A 20,970-nucleotide genomic window follows, 5' to 3' on the forward strand; every position below is an offset into this window, starting at 1 on the left:
GTGTAACAGCGAATTTTTGCTGGTTTTTATGAGTTAACTGCCCTATCAGTGCTATCAGTGAGCAGCGAAATGTACTCTTTATAACCTACATTCGTGGTAATTATTATTGTAATACTCTCTAATTTAACCAAACATTCCTGATGTACCCAGACTGTTACATGCAATGGTTTAGACGTTGAGAATTTAAAAAAAAAACTTATGGACTGTCTTGTTCTAGTTCATTAGATGCTCTTTCAAAAGTTTACCTCGGTGTTATGTATCACTGCGGACTCACATTTTGTTTCTCAGCCACACAGCTTTCCTTTACTGTGCATTTTAGTGTCGGAGCAATTTGAAAAAAAAGATGCAGGGAGAGACATTCTGCAATGTAAGGAGGTGCTTCTAATCTCCGGGTCCAAACTGTTTAGTGACATACACTCACATTCTGGACATAATCACTTTAGACATGCTCTATATTAGGTTGCTGAAACTGAATTTAGAAACACAGATTAGAAATGGTATGTTATTTTGTAATGTGAGAGAGGCTTTGAGTGACAGCAAAAATAAAGTCATTCATTTTGTTGGCTAATAATATTATTGAAGTTTTTTTTAGCTTTATCTGCTTGTGGTGGAATGTAGGATTAAAGGGAGTTAACTTCTAATTGAATATTCTAAATATAATCACTTTGGACACGCTCTGTATTCAGTTGCCTAAATTGAATTTTGAAATGTTTAGTATGAATTGCATGTTATTTTGAGTGCGACAGAGACTTGCAGTATCCAGGGAAGAAAAGCTCAACTGTTTTATTAGCTAGTAATATGTTTGAACTTTAATTTCAGTTTTATCTGCTTGTGAATGAATGTAGAAATAAAGGGAGCTAACTTCCAGTTGAATTTGTTTTTTTTAAACAAAATACATGCAACTATCATGTGAAACAGACCTGAAGCTACTCAAATTCACTTCCAAAGAAGCTATTCAGCAAAACAAATATCCCAAGATGTGTCTGTGTCCATGTTTAAGCAGAACCTCATGTAAAGCCATGATCCCATGTGTTCGGGCTGTGCAAGCTGATACCAGGATCCAGTCTGAGCCTCCAGCAGGAAACCAACCTGCGGAAGCTGTAAGCCTGCCCCTTCCGATGGCCATATAAATTCTGGGCACTGGACCGTAATTCAACACTCCTGGGTCGGCTCTGTTTAGAAAGATCTTGACAGAACCGTTTCCCACAATTTATCAGAATGGTTGTGTCGACAATTTTTCTCAGTTTGTTACTGACTTTCTTATCATGTGAGTGTTTTTTGTTCAAGTCTCTCTTTGCGACTGTCTCAATGTTAGTCTACCACACGAATGTAAAAGACTCAGCCATCATTTCACTAACATTAATGCTCATGGTTTATTTGTTTTCTTTTTAAAGGTGTCCAGTCGGAGGTTGTTTTGACCCAGCCAGAGGCAGAGACTGGCCGTCCCGCAGGCAGCCTGAAACTGACCTGTAAAACCAGCGGGTTCGATCTTAGCAGCAGCTACATGAACTGGGTCCGACAGGTTCCCGGACAGGGTCTGGAGTGGCTGCTTTGGTACTATAGTTCATCCAGCAGTAACTATGCACCAGCGATTAAGGGTCGATTTACTGCGTCCAAAGACAATTCAAACAACATTTTCGCGTTGGACATGGGGAACCTGAAGATCGAAGACACCGCCATCTATTACTGTGCAAGATACCACAGCGAGAGGAACCAGGACTGGACCCGTTCAAAAACAGCTCGAGGGAACATTTTGTCAATTCCATCATAAACTGACGGTCAGTACGAGTTTTAAATACAATTATACCAACTGCAATCTGAAGCAGACCTCAGGCTGCCTCTTACAAAACTATCAAAGAGGAAATGTACCATTTAAACTAGCAAACTGGTGACACAATGGGACAATGTTTTGGGCATGTCATATGTACTGCTAACACTTCCATCAATTAACTGCTCGGACAAAATGTTAGTTTTAATATATCTGACAACCCAGGAAATCACTGCTAATTGTTATGTCAACTATGGCATTCATTCTAAACATGATCAGTACTAAATGGCTCTTTTATGAAAACTGAGACCTGGAGTAAAGAACAGAGAATGAGCGTACTGGTCTACATCATTGTGATACTTCAGTGGGCCACAGTGTTGTGCACATCGACATCCTCATACAAAAACTACTAACAAGTGTTTATCTCAAATTGGTGATTTCTACCATGGAAGGAGCGAGAAATAATGGGAGGTGCGATTTAAACGCAATCCAGTAGTGCTAGTTTGTAAAAATGTATAATTTTTTTCTACCTTCTGCGTGTTGATTGTCAAGTTAAATGCAGACCAAATCTGGAAAAGTATTCCAAGCTTTCAAAATACAATGGATCGTAAAAGCTGGAATAATGCACCAAATCATTTTTAGAGGTGTCTGAATCACTGCTTTCTAGGAAGTGAAGAAATTCTCTGCATTTTACAGTTTACAGTCTGTCATAGTATTTGACACAACGTGTCTCACAGTCATATAACTGGGGTGATACAACAATTATGATCAATACAAAAACCTATTCAGCCTCCATTGTTTGAAACTAGTCAGTGTTAACTTCTACAAACCGTCTTAACTTGCAGTATTAGTTCTGTGCGGTTTAATGCCAGTATCACTATTTAATTTGTAAAAGTGTTGGGTAATTTTCGATACACCAGTTGGGAATTTTGAGAATCAGCTCATGTGTTACTCTGTGAAGTATAAAACAGTATTAAAATTTATCAAGAATGATCAGAATTCACTAGCGCAATTATGTGATGAAGATCTATCGTGACTTTATTTTGCCTGCGGTTCTGAAAATTTAAAATGATGGTAGATTTTTGATTTGTTTTATGCAGAGCTAGTTATTGTGTGACCCAGTCCAGAGAATGTAACACTGTGACTATCTTGAATACAGGGGCCAAGGGACCATGGTGACAGTGACTTCAGGTAAGACCCTTAAACTTTCTTAGTGACTTTTTAAAAACTTTCTATTCATGTGACTAATTTCTGAATTAAATGAAATTCAGATTCTGTGCTGAGTTTGGTTTGGTTCGGATTGATTTTTGTTCAGACTGATTATAGACTTCAGTTAAGGCTCAGCAAATAGTTACAATGGGGATGATGGAGTCAGTTACTCGGTGTATCTCTTTTTGATCAGATGGGCATTCTGTGTGGCTGGGTTACTTGAAACACCTAATGTCTCTTAATCAGTCAGTGACATCCTGATTGTGAGTTTTATTATCAACAACAAACGCTAAGAATTCAAAGATGTTGGAGATATTACTAAACATGATTAAAATATGCCAAAATATCATTATTCACTTCTTGAATGTATGTTCTTACCCTGATTATATTTTCTCATTTATTTTGTTAATTTTGTTGATGACAAGCAGGTTAGAAACTGTCATAAAATTTTCTTGCGGTGCTATATTGCATTCTGTTGATTAGATTCTGAGTTTGTTTTACTTGATTCTGTTGAATTTAGTTGATTGGACTTTGGCTTTGTTTTAGTTGATTCGTTTTGAAATGTGTTGATTGGATTCTGACTTTGTTTTTACTTAGTTTTGTTGAATTGTGTTGATTGGCTTTTGAAATTGTTTTATTTGATTCTGTTGAATTGAATTGTTTGGATTCTGATTATGTTTCATTCAAATCTGTTGTTTTTAGTTGATTGGATTCTGATTTTATTTTCCTTGATTCTGTTGAATTGAGTTGATTGGATCTTATTCAGTTTGTGAAATTGATCAGCATTTTCATGCTTCTGTAATCGGTGTTTTCTTTCTGGTGAGGAGATTGACTCTCTGGATTAGTTTTCATTACCAATATTTGTGAAGTTCTTTGGTATTTCATGAATCATTTCTGCATTTGTTAAACTTATATGACACATTTTTCTCTGCTTGATTGAAAACATTACATCCATTTGTAACGGTCTGAAAAACAACTGAAGGCAGAAACACCGAAGTGTGAGAAATGAAAAAAAACGAGTTTTGAATGCATTGACTTAAAAAAAAACCCTCAGTTCTAATTGTAAACTAACTGAATTTTGTTTTGAGTAGCCTCATTCAAAATAAAATTTGGGACTAAAATCTGAAACTGCAGAATTGATCAGATTATGTAATTGAAACAAACTTAAACTTATAATGTGGTAATATTTGTCCATTCAATAATTTTGTTTTGACAATGAAGTGATTAATCAATATATGCCTTCAACCGCTCTACTGTGCGCTGCACAAGATTGTCACGATCCAGAAGGGTGTACAGTTTGGAAATAAATTGAACTGTTGCCAGAAACGTTACAGCTTTAAGTGTTAAGTCCCCTCACAAACAAGGTTGCTGTTATGACTTGTTATTTCTATTCAATTTAATCATTAGTTTGCTGGATTCTGAGCAGCTTTGTTAGACTTCAATCTGGGTTTGTTTTGTGAGGTTACATCATGTTCTTGGTTCTGTTGAAAATGTTTGCAGAGCTAGTTCTGCTGCAAACACACCGTGTTGTGATCTGGTGATCATTGACCTGTTGAGGAGGGACTGTGCTTGGGTAACATTAAATGTGTTATATTTGGCAAACAGTTTCTGGTTTCTACATTGTTTTTTGCAATGTTAACCGCTCCAGGTTCCTCATTCAATGCAATCAGCATGCGAGTTTAAATTTCATAAAGCCTATTATTAAGTGAAAGGCAAATCGCAAAGGTTTTAGAAATGAAGGGAAAACAGACACCTTCGGGTGCCATTTTTACTTAAAAGTAATAATTAAGGATTAATCTAATCCATGCTTTACAATCCACATTCAGAACTCCACTATCTAGTTCAATCACAATGTCTGTCTTTAAACAGTTTACAAGTCATAGAGAAATATAAATAGAACTTGAAAAGTCTAATGTTCTAATAGTTCTTGCTCTTGAGCAAAAATGCCATGACTGTGTTATAATTAATCAAGAAACACCTTTCAATTCCGCTGTACACTACATACATATTTTTCTGGCTGGAAAAGATCATTGACAAAAACCATTTGGAAATTCTGCTCCATTCTATGAAGAACAGGTCAATTTCACTGCTTTGATCAGTTTCACACGTAACTTGAGTTAATTAATTGTTATGTCCCTGATTAAACTGGATTTACAGGATAAAAATAAAACATTAACTGAATTATTTAATCTGCACAGTGCTTTAGGTGTTCCCAATCTGTGCATTTTAAATAAATAGTTACATTGTACAAGACAATATCAACTGAAGAGTCATTCTTTTGGAAACAACTGCTATCGTGAATTATGTGACCAAGGCCAAATTTCGAATTAATTAAAATAATCCACTCATGACCTCGCAGGGCAGCTTGGTGTCTCAGTGGTTGGCACTGCTGCCTCCCAGTGCCAGGGTCCCAAATTCGATCCCACCCTCGGGTGACTGCCTGTGTGGAGTTAGCACATTCTCCCTGTGTCTGCGTGGGTTTCCTTCGGGCGTTCTGGTTTCCTACCACAGTCCAAAAGGTTTGCAGGTCAGGTGATTGGCTGTGCTAAATTGCACACAGTTTTCAGGGATGTGTAGGTTAGGGTGCATTAGTCAGGGGTAAATATAAATTAGGGGGAATGGGTCTGGGTGGGCTACTTACTGTCCAGAGGGTCAGTGTGGAATTGTTTGGCCAAATGGCCTGTTTCTATACTGTAGGAACTCTACTCTTAAAACCATGGGAGTGCTTGCTGAAAACCCAGAGAGTTCATTTTACATCGGTGTGTTCAGACGGATGCAGAGTTCACAAATTTGCACAAGACATGAACTAGAGGATAACAGAGCACATTGTTTATTCAGACACTTAAAATAGAGTAATATTTATTTTAATAAATATACTTGACCGATTTATTGCAATGTAGCGATCGGAAGGAATCTGCTCACATTAGTTAAGTGTGACAATCATTTAGATTAGATTTCCTGCAGTATGTATCGGGCCATTTGGCCCAAGAAGTCCACACCGACCCTCTGAATAGGAACCCACCCAGACCCATTCCCCTACCCTATATTTACCCCTGACTAATGCACCTAACACTATGGACGATATACAATGACCAGTTCACCTGACATGCACATCTTTGGATTGTGGGAGGAAACCCACACAGACACAGGGGAGATTGTGTAAACTTCACATAGGCAGCCACCCGAGGCGGGAACCGAGCCTGGGTACCAGGATCTGTGAGGCAGCAGTGCCCACATTTACTTAGACATCCGCTAAAGCGGGCAACTCCAGACAGAAGCGTGTTTTCAATTCATACATTTTTAAACATTTTCGTTCATTAAAAGCAGTTAACAAGAAAATGACCTTGCCCTAATACCTTCAACAGAAATGCTTTCCACACTGGAATTCAGTATTGACTTTATGCAGTGCATGCAAAATCTCCACAGTTCACAGAACGTTTTAAGAAATTGTAAAAATAATTTAGAGATTAATCCATTTCCTCCGGACCTGTGCTTTAATTGGCGATATTTCCCACCTGAATAATTTTGTTAAATACTTATTAAGTTTATTAACTCAGTGGTTATTTATGTTATTGTGAACACATTCTCGTTCACATTAATCCACCAGTTAGTTTCTCTGATGAATGTTCAATTACAGTGAATATATTTGACGTGAGAAGTTGAGCAATGTATCCTCTAGGATTAACTCTGTTGTACAGTTTGTTTCAGTGCTATCTCTGTCTAACTTGTCAACGGTCCTGACCATTTGTAAATTGTCCAGTTCGGATACCTGAATCTCAGACAGTTCAATTTCATCTCGCGCTTCAAAACCACTTTTATCTGCCAGAATTACAATATTCAATTATGTGCCTCAGAATTGAGAGCCCTGACTAAGTTGTTCCAATCAGAACAAACGTTTCAGGAACAAAAGGCAGTTAGCAAGAGTTTTGAAATTGGTTGTTGGCAACAAGAGATATTTGATTGAGCGAGGCAGAGGGAAATATGCTGTATATTTTCTTTGTGCCTCAGTTATGCAGGACATGTTTCGTGTCACAATGTAGAATCAGAATTTTTTTGCATCTTATTATTTGAAAACCTATTATCAGCTTTTAATGTCACTGGCAAAGGTCATATTACACTTCAAAACATTTTAATCTTTTTCAAACTAAGTAGACCGTCTGGTGCAGCAACATTCACAGGGGAAAGAGGAAGGGAGTTCGAGGTTGGAATCCAGTGACAGTGATTTGATGGCAATGCAATTCCTAGTTTTATTCCTCTGTAGGTCCCATAGAGTTTGAACAATTTGAAGCTGCTGTCAAAGCATTCTTGGTAAATGTTGAAATGTTACTTTCATTGTACAAACATTCTGGAACAATCCCTGGTTCATGGAAGGTGTTAATAACTAACATGGTTGATGTACTGTCAAAAGAGGTGGGCTGTGTTCTCCGTGATCGTGTCGAGCTCATTGTGTTGTGAAGTTGTAGTAGGGTCCCTGATTCTGTGCCAGGTGGACTGTGTTCACTTACAACCTGTGAGAGAGGTATGTAACACATCTCTTATCAGGTTACTTCAGTGCAAGAAAGCAGATTGACATGTTTGGGTGTTTGTTGGAATTCCACTCACACAGGCCAGTGAAATCTATTCAATCGCTATCCTGACTTGTGTCTCTTAGATATTAAACAGAATTTTGGTGGTTAGCAGCTTTTTCCAGATCAATATTTGTTCACAAGCTTTTGGGCATTACTAGATGGGGTTAATGGAGGAAGTGCTCAAAGAAATCCCAGCTTTTGACTTGCTGCTCTAACAATATCATTTATAACTAATCCAGAATGAATCATTTTCGAAGCATATTTGATGAGATTATGCTTAGGCCGTATTACCTTATATTAAACCAGTGCTTTAGCTGAATGTGATTGTTCAGTACGATGGGGGTTCTGCTGAATCCAACACTTGCAGCAGATGGTGATAGCTTTTCAGTTGGTCGTCAATTGCTATCTCAGACCATCCAGTACCTCTGCTAAGAATTCATTTTCCAACAGGAGTCAAGCCAACGTAATCACTGTTTATCTCAACAGGTGTGAGCTCTTGTGCCAAAAACATGAAAACAATTTGCTGAAGAGCAGGTCTCTGTGTGCGAAAGGTTAACCTTGCCTTCTCTCCACAGGAGCTGCTAGACCTGCTGAGTTTCTTCAGAAATTTCTGTCTTTCATTTTGGTTTTCAAGCATTTAAAGTTTGTTGTTTCATTGAAAAAAGTTCTGTTCGATTAAACACGTTCTTCAGAGAAAAGATACATTTGAACAAATTGCGAATGTTCAGAGATATTAAATATCAAAGAATCATTGAATTTGAGCGCCCTGATCTCGAGCTGTAGTTTCACAAGAAACTATTATGAAGTAACAACACACTCCAGAGTGCAGTGGCTGCTGTAAGTGGGTGGAAGTTCTTTTGATAACTCAAATAGAGAATGTCAATGATCCCGTTCCAAATAATCAACAGAAGTATTTTTTTTAAAGCATGTGAAACAATTAATTTGTTGAAATATTTTATTAAAAAATATTCACAGCCAGTGCTAGCTTAATGAATGACACAATGATAGGAAGGTAGGAGCAAGAGGAGGGCACTCAGCCCCTCGAGCTGTTCCATCACTTACTTAGATCATGGTGCATCTGTGAGTTAAATCCACAGGTCTCCCTTTGGCTAAAACTCTTCAACAGCTTTGATTAACAAGCAAAATACTATCCCAGATTTACTGATTATACTGCCCATAACAAAGGGAGACACCATTTCTGAAAGACATTCCTGTGAGTACTCTGATACAATGAGGCTGGAATTAATTGCTCAGGAAAGTAAACTTTAAATCTCTGACAATTTCCAATTGAAACATCCCAATCATCATATTTCTTTAATTTAACACTGTACTTCCCTGGAATAAAGAAATATAATGTGTGATTGCCTTGCTAAAAATGAGGGAAGCTTCATTCCTATTGTATGATTAAGAAATAGCTCTGTTCATTCAGTGAAAACACAGTCAAATCACACAAAAGGAAACCATGTCATCTTGTGTCGACACAAACCTAATTTTCAATTCTTCCAGCGGTTGTTTGAATCTCTAGACAGGTGTCTAGACAGGTGGAAGTGTCAAACTTTTTATATCCTTGAGAAACCAGTTGTCATCAGCCTATTTGACTTGCTGAAGTTTGTGTGGTATTAACACATTCACAGCGCTGTTAGGAAGTGAGCCCCATGGCTGTGATTGAGGAAGAGGAAACGGGCAGGGAACTAGGTGAGAGTCAAGTTGAAGTCTGATTTGGAGGAGAGCTTTCAGGAGAAGCATTTACAAGCATGTGCGCCCTTATCCTCAAGGATCACAATTTTGGAACATGCTGCCGAAGGGACATATCAGCATGCAAAATGGAAGCTGAAGAAGGTATCTCGGCCCCTCTAGAATGCTATTCCATTCATGGGATCATCATTAATCTTGCTGCTCACCAGTCTTCCCAACACACTGATAACATTGAACCTGATTGTTTTCTGTTCAGCAAAAGAATGGTGAACCTTTGGAATTCTCCACTACAGAAATTGATTGAGGATAAAACATCAAATGATTTCAATAAGGAGATAGATTCCTTCAATCCTTAAAAAAATGCTACGGATATGTGGGAGAAAGGGAAACGGGCTGCAATATTGGTTGAAAGCCATGAAGACATTGAATGGGGCATGGTTTGTCTGTTTGCACGTAACGCCAACATTGGTGGTATAATTGGCAGTGAAAGTCATCTAAACTTACAATGAGATCTTGATCAGCTGGGCCAATGGGCTGAGGAGTGGCAGATGGAGTTTAATTTAAATGAATACGACGTGTTGCTTTTTGAGAAGACAAATCAGGTCACAACTTAGAGTTAATGGAAGAGCACTGGATAGTGATATTCAACACAGGACCCTGAAGGTCCAGACTCATAGAGTCTTACAGAGTTAATGTTAGGGCACTGGGTAGTGATGTTGAACACTGAGAACCCTGAGGGTTCAGACTCATAGATTCTTGAAAGTGTTGTCTCAAGTAGCTAGTGTGTTGAAGGTGTTTGGCATATTTACCTTCAATGGTCAGAGCATTGAGTGCAGGAATTAGGGCTTCATGTTGTAACTGTCCAAAACATTGGAATGAACTGCCAGAGGAAGTGGTAAATGTAGAGATAGGTCCAACATTTAGAAGACATTTGACCAGCTATAGGAACTGTATAGGTCTGGATTGATATGGGACAAAGGCAGGCAAGTGGAATTAGTTTAATTTGGAAACTCTGGTGAGCATGGATGAGCTGGAACAAAGGAACTGTTTCTGTGCTGTACGACTTTATGACTCACTGACTTTATGGTGGAGTAGGCTCATAGTTGGAAGGTGGTGAGCAAGTGAGGGGCTAGATTGGGCATGTGGGAGAGTTTGGGCTGATAGGCTGTGAGGTGTTGGCTGGCTGCTGGGTAAGCTTCCATGCACTCTGTCTGGCAAGGTGGCATCGGGTAAATGGTAATGGTCACAGGATAATTTGGTCGAATTGTGCTTGGTAGGTGAGGGGTAGTTTGAGCTGAAATGCAGGAGGTCTGTCTTTGCCAGGCTGGTTTATGGAGAGGTGGGCAGGATGCCAGGCTGGTTAGTGTAGAGGTGGGCAGTGTGCCAGGATGTTTCGGGGGTGGAAGGTCACTGTAATGAAGTGACAGGTGGACATGTTGTCAAAATGCAAAGCTCGGAGTCTGGCAAAATGGTAGGTGGTAAAGCACAGATGTGAAAGGAGCTGGGATGCAATGTGCACAGGTTGACTTGGGTAAGATGAGAGGTCAGTGATCAAGGGCTGAGGTCATGTCTTGGGTAGTGGGCTTTTGTCAGAGGTTGTGAAAATGATGGTGTCAGGTCCAGTCAGGGCCAGATTCACTATGGGCCAGTGCAGGGCGGCAGGAGTGTAAATGAGTGAAAGGAATTGAGATCATATGTCCATCTGCAATATAGAATATAGAACATTACGGTGCAGTACAGGCCCTTCAGACCTCAATGTTGTGCTGACCTGTGGAACCAATCTGAAGCCTATCTATCCTACACTATTCCATTTTCATCCATATGTTTATCCAATGACCTTTTAGATGCCCTTAAAGTTGGCGAGTGTACTATTGTTGCAGGCAGTGCGCTCCATGCCCCTCGTACTCTCTGAGTAAAGAAACAACCTCTGACACCTGTCATCTATGTCCTCTCCTGCTAGCCATCACTATTCAAGGAAAAAGACTTTCACTGTCCACCCTCTGTTTATCTTTTATGTCTCAATTAAGTAACCTCTCAACCTTCTTCTCTCAAACAAAAACAGCCTGAAGACCCTCATCCTTTCCTCATTAAACCTTCCCACCATACCAAACAACATCCTGGCAAACCTCCTCTGAACTCTTCCAAAGCTTCCACATTCTCTCTATAATGTGGTGACCAGAACAGTACACAATACTCCCAAGTGCGGCCACACCAGAGTTTTGTACAGCTGCAGCCTAACCTCGTGGTTCTGAAACTCAGTCCCTCTATCGATGAATGCCAACACAAAATATGCCTTCTCAACAACTCTATCAAACTGGCTGGCAACTTTTAGGGATCCAAGTACATGGACACCGAGATCTCTCTGCTCAGCTGCACTACCAATATGGATTGCCTTGGATGTGTTTCGTTTGATAGGGGTTGTGTGTTCCGGGCATGAATGGATGTCTAGCAGGGTAGGGTTTGTCAATGTGAGTGGAAATTTCGGTCTAGACAGAGTAAGTGCAGTGGTTAGTCTGAAAGATGAGGTTTGGTGGTGAACTGCGTGTCAGTTTGATCGTTATTAATGTTAAAGATTACTTGTTCATTTCTCAAATCATATTTACGTAAATACTCAGCTGTAATACTCCAAAGTCTCTGAACCTTAATGGTCCTCCATTTCTCAGAGGCCTCCAGAATTCAGATAATTGTAAATTAGATGTTTCAACTTCCAGACAATTGGCATGAGTTCAGCCGTGACAGCCATCCTCCCCGTCCCAGTGCTCAGCTCCTGCCTGTGCTGCTGCTGCAGTGACCTCCCTCCCAGAGAGAACATTCTGCCTTGCATTGATAAGTGAGGAAGGCTCACTGGGCCTGATTTCCAAGTATGGGGACGGCAAACACTAGGGGACACAACTTTAAAGTGAGGGGAGATAGGTATAAGACAGATGTCAGAGGTAGTTTCTTTACTCATTGAGTAGTAAGGGTATGGAATGCTTTGCCTGCAACGGTAGTAGATTCACCAAGTTTATGTACATTTAAGTCGTCATTGGACAGGCATATGACAGGGCAGCGCAACGTCGAGGGCCGAAGGGTCTGTATTACGCTGTAATGTTCTATGTTCTATGATTCACTCTGATTTCTCACCGGGGTTACTGCCAGCTGTTGGGTATTCCCAGCAGCACGGTACCTAGTGGAGCAGCACGCTGGTTCCGTGGTTAGCGCTGCTGCCTCACAGTGCTAGGGACTCGGGTTCCATTCCAGCCTCGGGTGACTGTCTGTGTGGAGTTGGCACTTTCTCCCCATGTCTGTGTGCGTTTCCTCCCACAGTCCAACGATGTGCAAGCTGGGGGAATTGCAAATGTTGTGTTCAGTGATTGGGAGGTTAGGTGCATTAGTCAGGGTTAACTGTAGCATAATAGGATAGGGGAATGGGTCTGGATGCGTTACTTTTCAGAGGGTGGGTGTGGACTTGTTGGGCCAAATGGCCTGTTTGCACACACTGTAGAATTTCGATGTATCTGCATTTCCTTGTTTTGTATTTTGTGAAACTTCACTGCTCTTCACAGCAATCCAGTGAAAGTGTCAGTTGGTGAGATCTTCAAACAGTTACTGGGGTGGGATCAGGATGTTCTTCTTCCTAAATTATATGGTAACGGTCAAGGTCGAGGGCATGTTTCTAAAGAGGGAACCAATGATCATGATCAGCAACTGGTAGGAACCAAAAACAAACTCCAGTTATGCTGTACTCTTAGCGGGAGCATACTGGTAAACGTTTACAGCTGAGGATACATTTGAGTAACTGATAAGGTCAAATTAACAGAAATTAACATGCTCAATTGGTCATTCTATTGTAGAGACACCATCGCTCCCCACGCTTTATGGCCTGGTCTCCTCCTGTCAGGAGCACAACACCGGTTCTGTGATCTTTGGTTGTTTGGCGATGGACTATTCCCCTGACGTCACCAAGGTAACCTGGAAGAAAGGTGGGGAGCTAATCAAGAATGGATTGAAGACTTACCCATCAGTGAGAAACAAGAAGGGAACCTACACCCTGAGCAGCCAGTTAACCCTGCCCGAGTCAGCGGTAGATTGCCCCAGCAAAATCTCCTGTGAGGTTCAACACAGCGGGTCACACAAGAGCAAAGAAATTCCATGTCCAGGTACGTGTTGTGGGAACTGAGATAAACAGAGCATCTGGGATTAATATGAACAAGGCATTATTTATAACCATTTTCACAGAATCAACTTATACAGCACAGGAAAAAGGCCCTTTTATCCATCCAATAACAGCCACCTATCAATAACAGCCACCTAACTATTCCAGTCTCATGTGCCAGCACATGATCCATTGCCTTGTGTGACTTGCCCTTGCAAGGATACTTCATACTTATTATGAGGGGCTCAGTCTCTACATGACTTATATGTGCTGAGCTCCAGGCTAACACCACCCTCTATTTGATTTTGTTTTCCCCTGAGGTCCACTTGGAACCTCCTGGCCTTACCTTCACCCTGTGCCCCTGAGGTATTGATCTCTCCATCAAGGGGAAAGGTTTCATCCAGTTTACCCTGTCTATGCCTAAAATAATTCTAGACATCATGATAATCTTCTCCCTAATTCTCCTCTGCTCCAAGGAAAACCCCTGTCTATCTAATCTAGTTTCATTACTAAAACTCTCCAACCCAGGCACGATCCTGGCAAATCTCATCAATACTGCCTTCAGTGTAATCACATTCCTTCGATAATATGCACACAACGCTTCAGTATGGCCGAACCAGTGTTTTATTAAGTTCCAGTATCGTCTCACCACTCTTCATTGTCAATGTCTAGGCTAATAAAAGCAAATATCCTCCCACTTTCTTAGCCTCTTTATCCAGACAACACAGTACTGTAGGGGATCGGTGGGTACATGCACCAAAGATCCTCAGGCCTTTCCAGGGTTCCACCATTCAAAACGTCATACCTCACAGATTCTTCTGCCGATTTACATCACCTTACATTTATCCAGAATAATTTCCATTTGCAACTTTTCTCTTCACATACAACCAACCCTTTTACATCCTCTTGCAATCTAAAGCCATTATGCTCATGACTTACCAACATGACAGTTTTCATTTCATCTGTGAATTCACTGGTTAATCCTCCTAAATTTGAGTCTCAATCATTGGTATGGAAGAGAAATAGCAAAGAAATCAACACCAATCCCTACAGAACACCAGGAGACATAGATTTCCAGTCACGCAGACACCCGATGACTATTATCCCCTGCTCCCACCACTCAGCCAGTTCTAGATCCAATCTGTCAAATTACCTTGGATCCCATTGGCTCTGATTATTGCTATCATCTGGACATCGAGTTATCTATCTGAAAACTACTATCAAATTGTTACACATGACTTCCTCTCAATAAAACCTTGCTGAAAATTGTAGATTTATCTTCCAAATGAAAACTAATTTCACTACTCAATAGTTTCCTTACCACTGAGACGAGCTTGATAGATCTGTGGTTTCATTATTTATCCCTTCCTTCGTCCTGCATAACAGTGCAATGTTGGCTGATCCACACTCACTTGGCACAACTGCTGTGGCCAGACAGGAATTCTAAATTATTGTCAGCGACCCAACTATTTCATCCTTTGCATCGCTCAACCGCTTGCTATACTTTTCATCTGCCCTGGAAATATAACCACTTTTCATTCAGCAAGACAACACAGAACATCACGTCATGTGTCCTAATTTCTGAAAACTACATCACAACACTCCTCCATGATTTCGGTCCCCACATTGTCCCTCTTACTAGTGAACACTGACACAACACATTCGTTTTGACCACAACCTAATCCTCCGACTCCACTCCAATAATAACACTTAATGGGCATTACTGATTCCCAAATAATTCTTTTATTATGAATGAGCCTGTAACTTTTAAAAATATTTTCCTTTATTATGACTGCTATTATTTTCTCATGGTCCCTTTTGCTCTTCTAATTCCTTTGTCTTTCAAACTCCCCCTTGCACGTTCTGTACTCCATACTAATTTCTATTGATTTGAGATTTCAGTATAGACCTGAAGCCTCCCTTGTTTCTCTTTATCTCACCCTCCATGCCCTTTGGTGTCCAGAGCCCGCTGCATTCTTGGTCCCACGCAGTGGCTTCCTGGGAAATGACCACCCTGTGATTTTTCTATCTCTTTCTTAAATGTGTCACACTGCTCTGACCCAGATTTACCGATAAGTGTCAGCTTCCAGTCCACTCTGGTCAAGTCATTACCTGATCTAACTAAAATTGTCCTTCCCCTTTTCAGAACTTTGGGCCAATTTCTATTCCTTTGCAGTACAATCTGAAATCCAACTGATTTACCATCACTGTCTGCAAAGTGCTCCACCATTGATGTTTTACCCACTGGGTCGACTTCATTCCCTAAAGTTAAGTTCAGATTCACCCCTCTATTGCAAGGTCTGGATTAAAATTCTCTGTATTAAACACATACTTTGTTCAAATATTCTCCTGGGGGCATTTTCAGAATTGTGCTCCCTCTAAATTTTTGACAAAATGAATATCCAAGCCTATGCTGAGGAAGTTAAAAACCTCTTTTCTCATTCCTCTATTTAATTTACATTTCTCTGAAATTTGCCCATGTATTTGCACTTGGTCTTTTGGACCTATAGTAAAGTCTATCGTGCTCTCCCAGTAGTTATGTTTGCTGTGTTTTGGTTTTGAAGTACTGTCCATTTGCATTTGTTCGAGGAGGTATCCATGATTTCATTTCTCTTTACAGCCTAAAATACTCTTGTCAGAATTGCGACAGACGCAACATTCTGTACCGCTCACCCCCGCCCCCATCATTTTCCATCTTTCCCTGTCTCGCCTGAAGGCACTAAATCCTGGAATATTGAATAGCCACTCCTGCCAGGCTCTCAATATGTCTCCGTGATAGCAACAGCATCATTTCTTCATTTATGCCAGTAATTCGTCTGCCTTGTTCATCATACTCTGTCATTAAAACGAATACCATCCAACGTTGCTATCTTTCTTCTGATGTTACCGGCCTGTTGTTTCTGTGCCTCCTTGACTCCCTTGCTGTGTCCTCTAAGTTTAGCCTTTCACATTTGTCCTGCTTATCTTTCTGTGTGGATCCCAGCTTCTCCAGCACTCTGCACAATTATGATTCTTGTATCCATGAACCACAAGAAACCATGATATATGAGAACTGATTTCTTTGTTATGAAATTCGTCGGATAATGTATGCGATGTGTTTCCTAAAGGTCCAGATATTCTCCCACCAACCCTTCTCCTAACTGTGAGCTCCAGTGAAGAAATCGCAAGCAGCAAGTTTGCAACCGTCGTCTGTTCAATCATCGAGTTCCGTCCGAAGTCAATCACCGTGAGTTGGTTTAAAAATGGCCGACCCTTGGATTCTGGCTTCTTCACGTCTCCCGTGTGTGAGGCGAACGGGAACTTCTCGGTGACGAGTCGGCTGATGGTCCCTTATGGTGAATGGTTCAACAGCGCGGTTTATACCTGCCAGGTCACTCATGGAGAGAACATTCAAAGTAAAAACATCACCGCACTCCAGGGTAAGAGACACATACTGAGAGAGCTACAAATCATTCTGAACTCTGATGTGAATCAAACACACGAATTTATCAGGCGTAGTAAACAGCACAGTACAGCTTCACATTTCCCAACATGCCACGGATCTCATTTCAGTTTGAGTGTTACATTAGCATTGCTTATAATTCAACATTTTGGCAAGTCAGAAAAGCATGTTTCCTCTCTGTTGAAGATAGATATATAGACAGTGAGCTTTTTTAAATAGTTTGTTGCCTGACCATGCTGGGAGAGGCATTCACAGTGCTGAATCCTTGCCTAATAGCCGCTTCAAGGATAAGTTTGGGGGTGGAGGGGGATATTGGATAGATATATGATTGAAACATAGAAAATACTGAGAGACTGAGGTCGAGTGAACGTGGTATAGATGTTTTGACTGGTAGGCGAGACTAGGACCCAAGGGCACAGTCTCCAAGTCAAAGTTGCACCCTATAGAACTGAGATGGGGAGGAATTTCTTCACCCAGAGGGTGATGAGTCTGTGGAACTTGTTGCTGCAGAGGGCATTGGAGGCCAGGCCATTGTGTGTACTCAAGCCAGAAAGAGATCGGCTCTTGTTTAGTACGGGGAGAAGGTAGGAGAATGGCTTTAGACCGAAACATCGATTTTCCTGCTCATCGGATGCTGCCTGACCTGCTGTGCTTTTCCAGCATCATTCTGATCTAAACTCTGAATTGGCCGAACAGCCTTATTCTGATCCTCTATCTTATGATGTTGGGGTCTCAAAATGACGTGGTTAAAATATGCAGTGACCCTTACTTGAAAATAAATCAATATGCGTTCAATGCTTCATTCCATGCTCAGGAATGACCTGTTGGCTTTGCACATTGTACGACATCAATTTTTATCTGATACTGAGCTCTTTAACTTCATTTATGGGATCAGACCACAGACCAAGTGGGTATCACATTTGATGAACTGGGATAAACGTGATCTCACAGAGCTGCTTTAAGATGCTCTCTGTAATGAGTGGATGCGGCAGGAGAACAAATTCTGGTAAGAATGCTACAATAGGGATGAATGAACTAGGAACTCGAAACATACTGATTTAGCCTGGTTTGGGGTGGCGATGTTTACACGGTGAGTAGTGGGTGTCTATAAAATTAGTGTACATTTCCATCGCGTTTGTAGATTAATTTAAGACGCTTTTGTTTGTTTTTTTTCTCCCCTGCTCTATGAAGAAATTAAAAAATGCAGCTTGGTAAATAAAGTGAAAGTACAGACCAGTTATGAACTAACTGAATAGAGGGAAAGACTTAAGGAGATGGGTGTCCTTCTCGATATCCAATGCTGTACTCAATGTCTTGTTTTCAGATCTACTCGAAACACAGCCCACGAGTAACAATGACATAAATTCGAGAATGACATCACACCAATAACGCAAAGTATTTTTGATCACGTTAAATATAATGAACAGTATTGCCATGGCTGTTCACCGCTCCTGTAACACTTTAGAACTCTGCAAAGAGAATAATTATTATTTATTATAATTTGTCCAAAATTTGGGATGTGATTTAGCATTCAACGTGACCAGCAGCACTTGCACCTAAGGGTTATGAACATGGAAATGGACTCATTATATTCAGATTACTCTTGTCACAAGTATCAATAGATGGTCTGAAGTGAGAGACAAACTCCGAAAGAATGGTCATTCCATGGGTTACATAATGGTATATTTGATGATTTTACTTTTTTCACAGGTTTCGCTTGTTACAAAGCCAGTGTTCTTTCGGAATACTTACACAGGGTATGGCATAGGTAATCACAAATGTTTCACAGATCAAAATACATCAACAATAGTAAGCATCGTTTCAGCAATAGTTGGAGTTGCCATTTTGAAGGTGGTGTCTTCACCCTGTGAAGAAGTAATCTGAAGATTGGGTGTTTATATCATAAAGGGGCATTTTTCATTGACTTTGATTTTTGTTTCATAGAAGATACCGAGTGCCACCCTAACACCGTTAAAATCCTCCCACCGCCAGGAGAACAAGTCTTACTGGAGGCGATGGTGACGTTAACCTGCGTTGTGTCCAATCTTCCTTCTGGAGTCAACGTGACCTGGAAACAAGAAAAGAAGCCTCTGAAATCAGAGATTGCTGAGCAGCATGGACAGAATCCCGACAGCGTGATCAGCAAATTAGACATTTCTACTGAAGCCTGGCTGAGTGGCGTTACTTTTGAATGTGTGGTGTACCATCAGAATCTGCCGACTCCGCTAAGAGACTCCATCCACAAGGAGAAAGGTGAGCGGTGAGATTAAAACACAAAGGATCCCATGTGTAATCCAGATCCAGTTACATCAATGGCAGGCTTTGATTGGGAATGAACAAACACCATTGGGGGCATTAATGATGCATCTGAAGGCAGGGTAGCTAAGTAGCTGATTAAGAAGAAGATGGACCAAAGGATATTGTATTCTGATTAAGTCAGATATAATGGGAAGAAGCCTGGGCCGTGACGTCACCATCAGCAATGACAATTCGGCAGAATGCCCTTGTTGTGAGCTGGAAACATGGAGGCAACTTTCACATTAAACTTTACTTTTTTTACTGAACAGAATGTTTTCTAAAGGAGCAGACTGAACCATACTGCTCCTTTAGAAAACGAAAGTGAATAAATCCCAAATTAAAAATGGCTTATCTTAATATTTAGTGAAATTGTGATATTGGTTCAGGATGTTTTGGTTGAGTTTATATTTGTCTCCAATATTCTGCAGTGATTAATCCGCTGGAGCCATCAGTGTCGGTCCTCCTGCCACCAACAGAAGAAATCTCCGCTCAGAGGTTTCTCTCCCTCACCTGTTTAGTGAGAGGTTTCTCCCCCCGAGAGATCTTCGTTAAGTGGACAATCAATGACAAGCCGGTGAATCCCAGTAACTACAAGAACACCGAACTGATGGCGGAGAGCGACAACACCTCCTTCTTCATCTACAGCCTGTTATCCATTACAGCGGAGGAGTGGGCCAGCGGTGCTTCTTACTCCTGTGTGGTGGGACATGAAGCGATTCCATTGAAGATCATCAACAGAACAGTCGATAAATCCAGCGGTAAACCGAGTTTCCTAAACATTTCACTTGCACTGATGGACACTGTTAATTCATGTCAATAAAAATCTCAAAGTTGCATTTAATAGTTGAACGGAAGTAATGAAGTGTTTCTTTTCCTCCAGCTGTGAGTTAAATACTGAATTAGTTGTTTCTCACTTTGACTTACATTCCATCTGTGTAGTTAAAGTGGATTATTAACAGGTCTAGGACGAGTGTCTTGTGCAGTTAATGTTCCCTGCTCAGATGCACCCTGGGTCAGAGACAGAGTAAATCTCACTCATTGCAGGATTCCACCAAGTACCTTATCCATCCTAAATCCCTCTGTGTCAAAATCTGACAATGTCCATTTTATGTCAAGGGTAGGGCACGAGTTTTGAACTTGATGTTTTTGATTCCCCCCATTTGACATTCTTACAAAATTCATGTCAGTTTTAAACTGCCAAATTGCACCAATTGGAAATGTAAATTTAAGACATTTTAAAATTAAATTTGATTGGAACATACGAATCGTAAAGAGTGCAGAACAGTTTGAATGCAACCTTTGTTTCTGGGGAACTGCCAGGGATCTTGCGCCAGCGCATGAGTTGACAGAATGTATCTTCACTTTCACACCAAAGAGAATCAACAGTTAAGTTGTTGTGGAGCAGAGGGAGGGGAACAATGAATGGTCTGTCCTCTTGCTCCCTGTGCAGAGTTTTCATGGTAGATGTCCTCAGTAATGTAACCCAGTTGCTAACAGGGACAGTCAGCTTCTTGCTTACTGTCCAAAGATTTAACATTTCCATGCAAAACAATACCTTTGAAGCATGTTAGACACGCTTGGCTCTGTTAACAAATGATTAACATTGATTCCCTTAATCCGAAACTGGTGTTTGCATCGTCCCAGTTTGAATTCCATAGTTTTGTCTCAGTTTTCTGGAGCACATGGGATCAATTCTGGTATTCGAATACCTGATATCATTTTGTTTCACATACAGAACCCAAGTAGATATTTTCTAATAAACATATTCAGAAATGTTATCTCTGGGGCAGTGGGGATTTGAACTCACGCCTTTTCTCTCATAGACAGAAGGTCTATTCCTGCAACAGAAGAGTTG

General features: G+C 40.6%; 1 long non-coding RNA gene and 1 gene segment (V, D, J or C); both read left to right on the forward strand.

Annotated features, from left to right (window-relative positions):
- LOC148137950 (uncharacterized) overlaps nt 1-20,970 on the forward strand; it is a 593,433-nt gene that overhangs the window by 480,044 nt on the left and 92,419 nt on the right. The gene's annotated exons all lie outside the window — the stretch shown is intronic.
- LOC148137952 (Ig heavy chain C region-like) lies at nt 1,170-19,935 on the forward strand. The segment is given in 7 exon segments: nt 1,170-1,267; nt 1,395-1,713; nt 2,919-2,959; nt 13,074-13,379; nt 16,483-16,794; nt 18,762-19,070; nt 19,544-19,935. Coding segments are annotated over 7 exon segments (1,728 nt in total).

This window comes from Chiloscyllium plagiosum, unplaced genomic scaffold, assembly GCF_037043375.1.
Source record: "Chiloscyllium plagiosum isolate Xiang-an unplaced genomic scaffold, Cpla_swu_hap1 HiC_scaffold_42, whole genome shotgun sequence".
In the NCBI taxonomy this organism is placed as follows: domain Eukaryota; kingdom Metazoa; phylum Chordata; class Chondrichthyes; order Orectolobiformes; family Hemiscylliidae; genus Chiloscyllium; species Chiloscyllium plagiosum.